The sequence below is a fragment of the Scylla paramamosain genome, chromosome 29, assembly GCF_035594125.1.
Source record: "Scylla paramamosain isolate STU-SP2022 chromosome 29, ASM3559412v1, whole genome shotgun sequence".
NCBI classification, from domain to species: domain Eukaryota; kingdom Metazoa; phylum Arthropoda; class Malacostraca; order Decapoda; family Portunidae; genus Scylla; species Scylla paramamosain.
In genome coordinates this window covers 17,376,880-17,384,379 of record NC_087179.1, presented here as the reverse complement: position 1 = coordinate 17,384,379, position 7,500 = coordinate 17,376,880, and the positions used below count along the sequence as shown (strand labels likewise).

The 7,500-nt window shown below is 41.8% G+C and overlaps 3 protein-coding genes across 4 annotated transcripts in view; all 3 read left to right on the top strand.

Annotated features, from left to right (window-relative positions):
* Window positions 1-276, top strand: part of LOC135115478 (uncharacterized) — a 2,018-nt gene extending 1,742 nt beyond the window's left edge. Inside the window, exon 2 of the mRNA XM_064032299.1 lies at window positions 1-276. This exon is cut by the window's left edge and continues 1,088 nt beyond it. The gene's annotated coding sequence lies outside the window, so the exon portion shown is untranslated.
* Window positions 277-2,361: 2,085 nt separating this feature from the next.
* Window positions 2,362-5,188, top strand: LOC135115477 (uncharacterized). The gene is made up of 3 exons (XM_064032298.1): window positions 2,362-2,440; window positions 3,523-3,666; window positions 4,006-5,188. The coding sequence occupies exons 2-3, from the start codon at window positions 3,523-3,525 to the stop codon at window positions 4,639-4,641; spliced, it is 780 nt and encodes a 259-aa protein (XP_063888368.1). The 5' UTR covers window positions 2,362-2,440; the 3' UTR covers window positions 4,642-5,188.
* Window positions 5,189-7,447: 2,259 nt separating this feature from the next.
* The window catches only part of LOC135115476 (uncharacterized), a 2,644-nt gene continuing 2,591 nt past the window's right edge, over window positions 7,448-7,500 (top strand). The window contains exon 1 of one of the 2 annotated variants that reach the window (XM_064032297.1): window positions 7,448-7,474. The gene's annotated coding sequence lies outside the window, so the exon portion shown is untranslated. The remainder of the gene's footprint in view (window positions 7,475-7,500) is intronic. The other variant, XM_064032296.1, reaches the window with a different exon arrangement.

Below are 7,500 nucleotides of genomic sequence, written 5' to 3'. Positions count from 1 at the left end.
TCTCTCTCTCTCTGGTATTTATTTATTGATGTATTTATTTATTCACCTAATTATTAAAAAGCAAAACGTGTACAAAGAAGACGCGTTTCACTTCCCCGCCAACAGAGACGCAGCGAGAAGCGCAGCGGAAAATTTGAAAATCCCTCCTCGAATTAGCGCGCCAGTTACGAATCACAAAGAAGAAATAAAAAAAATAAATAAATAAATAAATAACGAAATAAAATACGATAAATAAGTAAATGAAAGCAGAAATAAATAAAAAAATACAAAAATAAACGTGAAGCTTATGAATTTTTTGTAATGTACCTGTCTGTTTATCAATCTGTTTATTTGCCTGTCTATCTATCTATTATCAGAGTGATATTGATAATGATAATAATAATAATAATAATAAATTACTATCATTACAACGTTTTTCATTTTTTTTCCTTTCTCTTGATTCCTCTGTTTGTTTAATTGTTTATTTAAGTATATGAAAATGTATGAATAGGTAACTGATGAATAAATGAATAAATAAATAACTAGGAGAGAGGAGAGAGAGAGAGAGAGAGAGAGAGAGAGAGAGAGAGAGAGAGAGAGAGAGAGAGAGAGAGAGAGAGAGAGAGAGAGAGAGAGAGAGAGAGAGACTACCACCACTATCACTGCATATAAAAATTAATAACAACTCTCTCTCTCTCTCTCTCTCTCTCTCTCTCTTACAAAGAAAATGGAAAACAGAAAGAAAGAGGAATAGAAAAGAAAAGAAAGAAGGAACCAAACAGAATGCCACAATGAAGCAAAATAGACAAGATAAAGAAGGAGAGAAAAAAAAACTAAGAAAGAGAAATTAAAGAAAACGGAGAAAGAAAATAGGTTAACGAGAGAAAAGGTTAATTTGAACTGTTCTACCTACGTATCTATCTATCTAATTATCTATCTATCTATCTATTTCATGCAGCTTCCCTTATTTTCCTGTGTTCTTATGTACTTATCTATCTATCTATTTACCTATTCTTCAATCTACCTATCCATTTATCTATCTATCTATCTACGTATGTGTCTGTCTATCTACTTATCCATGTAACCACTCATTTTATCTACCCATTTAGCTACCTCTCTATCAGTTTGTCTGCCTACCTATCTATCTGTCTAGCCATCCATCTATTTCAATATAAAACGAAGGATTTTTCATTCCCCATCACCAACACCACCACCACCACCACCATACCAAGCACCCCCACACTTACGTCGTCGAAGTCACACGCACTTTCTCTCCCCCCGCTGCTGCACTCCTTATAAAACCCCGTTCATTCCAACCCACTCCATCCCTTCACGCCTTTCTCCCTCCTGCTTCGAGATGGCGCGCGGGACTGAGTCATGAGTGTGATTCTGAAGCACTTCTGAGGCTCACTCCCCCTAATTTCAAAAGGCGCTAAGTTGTTGAAGTGACAAGGGTGTTTTTTTTACGTTTCTAGTGGCAGGTTAATGAGGTTTCTACATTATTAAGAGGTGGAAGACTCTTGACATCCAGGCTAATCATCTATGTGGGGTTTAAAATCATTAATGGTGAAATGACACGGGTTTTCAATAGTGCTTGTATGGTTCTAGTGACAAATTAATGAGGTTTCTACATTATTAACAGGAAAAACAGTCTTGAAAACTTGGCTAATCGTCGCTATGGCCTTTGAAAACATTAATGGTGAAATGACATGGGTTTTCAATAGTGCCTGTATGGTTCTAGTGACAAATTAATGAGGTTTCTACATTATTAACAGGAAAAACAGTCTTGAAAACTTGGCTAATCATCTATGTGGCCTTTGAAAACAGTCGTGGCGCGAGACCAGAGCATTTCTGAATACTGGTCTAACATCTCTGCCTTGCTCGAGCGACAAAGCATCAGCTACTTGTCTAAATAACGCACAGGGTCAGTTTTCAGAAGCAGAACTGAGGTGGTGACTAAAAAGCAAGAACAGTGACCTTGGCCTTTCTCCATGCAAGAGTTACCTTTTCCTTGAACTTTCGAAAATGGCGGCGGCGGAGGAGGAGGAGGGGGAGGAGGAGGAGGAGGAGGAGGAGGAGGAGGAGGAGGAGGAGGAGGAGGAGTTATATAGAGTTACATAGAAAAACAAGCTACGACAGACATGACCTAGGACTACTAACATGATAGTAGAAGAAAAGAACAGGAAAGCAGGAGGAGGAGGCGGAGGAGGAGGAGGAGGAGGAGGAGGAGGAGGAGGAGGAGGAGGAGGAGGTAGAGAGGGAGGGGGAAAAAGAGGAGAGAGACGACAATGACAATAACGAAAGCGAGGACGGGAGAAAGAAGAGGCACTGGGGAAGAGGAGGAGGAGGAGGAGGAGGAGGAGGAGGAGGAGGAGGCTCAGTATTCCCGTCAGGTGTGGGAGGACAGGTATATATACAGGTGGCGGTGAGGGGCGGCCATAACCCTCACAACAGCCTCACGGTGAGCATGCACTCTCCTACTACTACTACTACTCTCTTTTCAATTTACTGATGCTTGTCTATCACCATCATTACCATTATCATCATTTATTACCTTCATTGTCTTCTTAATAACTCATAACCTATAAACGACTATTTTTCCAAGGCCACAGAGATAACTAGCTGGGTTCTCAAGTGTTTCTCCTGTTAATAGTGTAGAAATCTTGTTAATCTGTCACTAGAACCGTAAAACCACTCTTAAAAACCCGTGTAACATCAACAACTGGAGCCTTTTGAATGTAATGGAGGTGCGGCGCAGTGTGTTTCAAAATATGGTTCTCGCTTGTGTGATCTGCGCATAGTTATCAGTCATTTGTTATTCTTTTCGCGTCCCGCCCCGCTAGGCTTGCGAAAACGGAAAGTGGGCGGGCCTTGTGCATTGTTTACGTCCCTTGTTTTCCTGTACCTAATATTTGTGGCGAATTATCTGAGTGTTTTGTTTTTATCTGTCTGTCTAACTGTTTATTCATCCATTTATCTGTCAATCTATCTGTCAATCAGTCTATCTATCTATGTCACTGTCTATCTACCCATCTATCTGTGTATCTATCAGTCACTCATTCTACCTATCGATATTCTTAATTTTATCTATCGGTCTATCACACACACACACACATACACACACACACATTCCTAACCTAACCATCCATTCATCTATCAGTCTATTCACCTACCTACCCACCGACACACTCACATTTCTATCTATCCATCTATATATTCATCTATTATTCTGTCTATCAACCCCCCCCCACTATACTCACACAGCATCACCACCATCTCAACCCATATTCCACCTCTGCTCCACACATCCACTACTTTCAAAAGGTAGATGAAGTAAGCACGGAATTTTAACGGTGTTTTTTACGACTCAAGGGACAGACGATCAAGATTTCTACACTAGTAACAGGAGAAACACTCTTGAGAACCTGGCTGATCATCTGTGTGGCCTTGGAAAGCAGTCGTGGTGAGGAAGAGTGAAAGAAAGAGAAAAAAAGAGCAAAAACGTTGGTGAATACAGCCCTTTTGTCTCGTCTCACCTGTCAGATGCGGCTGTGGGTCATTGCTGCAGTGCTTCTAGGGGCGGTCAGCTACGGTGGCTCCTTCATTCTTCCGCTAGATGGAGCGATCAACCTCCCAGTGGTCATCGGTCCAGGCCCCCTCATCGTGGCCATTTTGTGGATCCTCAAGGTCAGTGGTAGCGGTGGTAGTTGAAACAGGAGTGGTGGTGGTGGTGGTAGGAATTAAGAGGAATGGTGGTGCTAGTAGTGGTTATTTCATTGATCACACCAACAATTATTGAATTTAATGCTTTAATAGTAGCAAGAGGAATTTAAAAAGGGGACTGCTGTAAATTAAAAGCTACAGAGAGAGAGAGAGAGAGAGAGAGAGAGAGAGAGAGAGAGAGAGAGAGAGAGAGAAAACAAAGCATGACAAGACAAAACCATGAACGTAATTGATAATATTTGTGCGTGTGTGTGTGTGTGTGTGTGTGTGTGTGTAGTAACAGTCGCGCCGTGTCTCCTGCAGGGTATCGCCATCGGTGCCTTTTTCATCTTGACGCGCAAAGTGGTGCCCGTACTGAATGGCGAGGGCAAGAAGAAATACGTGCCTGCCTTGCGTGACCCTTTCCAGCGACCCTTACCGATGGAGGTTGAGGAACCCGCGCATGCCGAACCCGCCCTCCACGATGACGCCGCCCCAGACCAAGCCCCACCACCTCATGGCCCTCCAGAAGCCGCCCCACCAATCCAAGCCCCGCCAGACCACGCCCCGCCAGACCACGCCCCGCTAGACCACGCCCCCCCAGCCCATGAACCCGCAGTTGAGGGCCCCGCGGAAGAAGTCTCCAGCTACAGCCACCTTAGGAAACGCTCACTACAGGATCTACAGACGGAGGGAATTCTGGGAGACCTATCTGATGAGTCACTAGAGGAGGCGGAGGACATGCTGTGGAACACTGCCCTCAACTGGGACCCCACCGGCTGCTCCCTGAAGCTTCTGTGCCACCTTCAGGAGTTGCCCCAGGGGAACGCCACCATGGAGGAGTCAGTGCTGGCGTACTTGTTCAGCCACGCCCCCCAGCAGACGCAGTACTGCCTCCAGAGCTTCTCCATGTGTCCCTTCTCCGGGGGCGAGCTGCGGCACCTCCTGCAGCAGATCTGAGCCCCAGGGATCGCTCGCTGTGTTTTGGTCTGGCTGCCTCAGGAACACTCGCGTATCCTTCTGTCTTCCTCCTCTGTCTGTCTATCTGTATGTCTGTCTATCTCCCTATCTGTCTATTTATCTATGGCCAAGTTGTAGCGTCGTTCAGTCAATTATTCAGAAATTCTACTAAGTTATTTATTTGTTTATCAGTCAGTTTATTCCCTACTTCAAAAAATTATTCTTCATTTCGTAGTTTTATTAATTTATTGTTCTGAAGTTCACGTGTGCTTTAGTTGTTAATAAGTCACTCCTTTATTTATTGCTCTATTCAATTATCGTTATAGCCCATTTAGTTTAGTTTATTTATTACTACTAAAAAAAAATCTTTCTTGTTGTTTTTTTTTTTTTTATCTTTTTTTTCTTCCTTTCTTTATGTTACTTGTGTTGAATTGTAAATGTATTGTGCTACTGTGTGTATTGTGCTCTTGTCCGTTCGTGTGTGTGTGTGTGTGTGTGCGTGTGTGTGTGTGTTGGTGTGTTTGTGAAATATAACTTATTGATCACCTCCTCGTGTGTTACTGATAGGGAAAACTCTCACGACACCCCCCCCCTCTCTCTCTCTCTCTCTCTCTCTCTCTCTCTCTCTCTCTCTCTCTCTCTCTCTCTCTCTCCCTCTTCTCTCTCTTCTTTCTAACAATTCTCTTCCCTGTTTTCATTATTTCATCTCGATCTTTCTTAAGTCTAGCCTTCCTCTTCCCTCCCTACCTCCCTTCCGTCTCAGCCTCCTCCCTTCCTTCCTCCCTCTCTACTTCCCTCTCTCTCTCTCCTTCCCTTTCTCAGTCCCAGCTTCCTTCCTTCCTCCCTCCCTCCCTCCCATCTCCACGCACAAAATATTCAGTGGCCAAGAATCCAGGGTGTTTGTGTGTTGGGGGAGAAGAAAGTAATAAAATAGATTAAAAGCAAAGAAAGGAATAGAAAGGAAAGGGAGGATGAAGACACGACGAAAGAGAAGAAGAGAAGAAGAAGAGAGGAAAGAGAAGGAAGGGAAAAGAAGGAAAGGAAAGGAAAGAAAATGAAAAAATAAAGGTCTGAAGTTGGTAAGGTCATTCTATTAAGGGTTGATGATGTGAAGGGAAAAAAAAAAAGGAAAGTTTATCGTACTGAAGACACGGAGATAAAAAAAAAAGGGAAGAAAATGAATAAAAGGAAAAGAGAACAGTTAAATTTACAAGGTTTCAATTAAGGATGAAGATGCGAGTCCATAAGGTTTCTATCAGGATTCAAAACACGAAGAGAGAGAGAGAGAGAGAGAGAGAGAGAGAGAGAGAGAGAGAGAGAGAGAGAGAGAGAGAGAGAGAGAGAGAGAGAGAGAGAGAGAGAGAGAGAGTAGGAGAGTTTAATTAAAGACACGAGAGGGAAAAAAAGAGGAAATAGAAAAAAAAAAAAAACTTGTAATTATAAAGTTTCCGTTTAGGATGAGGAAGTGACAGAAACCGCCGTGTTGTATTTCACCTCGGATGTTCGCTACACGCTAATAAATATACAAATAAATAAATAAATAAATAAATAAATAAATAAACAAACATACCAAAGCCTATCACACACCAAAAAAGAAAAAAGAAATGAATAGAAAAAACATACCAAAGCCTAACACAACAAAATAAACAAATAAATAAATAAATAAAAGAAAAAAAGAGGGAGAATCTATAAGGAATGGAAACACCAGACTTAAAAAAAAAAAGATACGAAAATAAACGAAATTCACAAAAAAGGTTTTCTCTCAGGATTCAAGACACGAAGAGAGAGAGAGAAAAAGAGAAAAAAAGAAAAAGAAAAAGAAGGAATAAAGAAAAGAAAAGAAAAGAAAGAGAAAAGAAAAGGGAGAAACCACAGCAAAACTTCATAAGGTTTACATGGGAACTGAAGACACGAGAGAGGAAGAACAAACAGAAGAAAGCAGAATTAATTAATAAGGTGTCTTTGGTGGAAGAGAAAACACACACACGTACGTAGAAAGAATAATAAAATAAATATATAAAGAAGGAAGGAAAGATAAATAAATAAATAAAGAAACAAACAAACAAACAAACAAAGAGAAAGAAATAAAGAAAAAAGGAAAGAAAGAAAGAAAAGAATAATAACTTAAATTGAGGTATACATGCAAGAGAGAGAGAGAGAGAGAGAGAGAGAGAGAGAGAGAGAGAGAGAGAGAGAGAGAGAGAGAGAGAGAGAGAGAGAGAGAGAGAGAGAGAGAGAGAGAGAGTGATCCTTGTCTGATACGAGGGAAGTACAGTAATGTGTGTGTGTGTGTGTGTGTGTGTGTGTGTGTGTGTGTGTGTGTGTGTGTGTTAGTTCTGCTGGTGGTGGTGGCATATCAATGGCGTTAGGTTAGGTTAGGTTAGGTTAGGCTAGTCTTGGCAAGGTTAGGTTAGGCTAGTCTTGGCAAGGTTAGGTTAGGCTAGTCTTGGTTAGGTTAGGTTAGGCTAGTCTTGGTTAGGTTAGGTTAGGCTAGTCTTGGTTAGGTTAGGTTAGGTTAGGTTAGGTTAGGTTAGGTAAGGTAAGGTGAAATGAGATAATGAAACGTTAAAATTAAGTTACATTACGTTAGGTTAGGTTAGACAGAGTAAGAAAGAGTAATTGAATATAAGTACAAAACAGTGAACAAAACACTTATAAAAATCAATCAATCGCAGAACAAGAAGAGGAAGAGGAGAATAAAAAGGAGGAGGAGGAGGAGGAGGAGGAGGAGGAGGAGGAGGAGGCTTAATATTCCCCTCAGGTGTGGGAGGACAGGTATATATACAGACAGGTGGCAGTGAGGGGCGGCCACAACCCTCACAACAGCCTCACGGTGAGCCCACACGCTGCCCCTCTTGC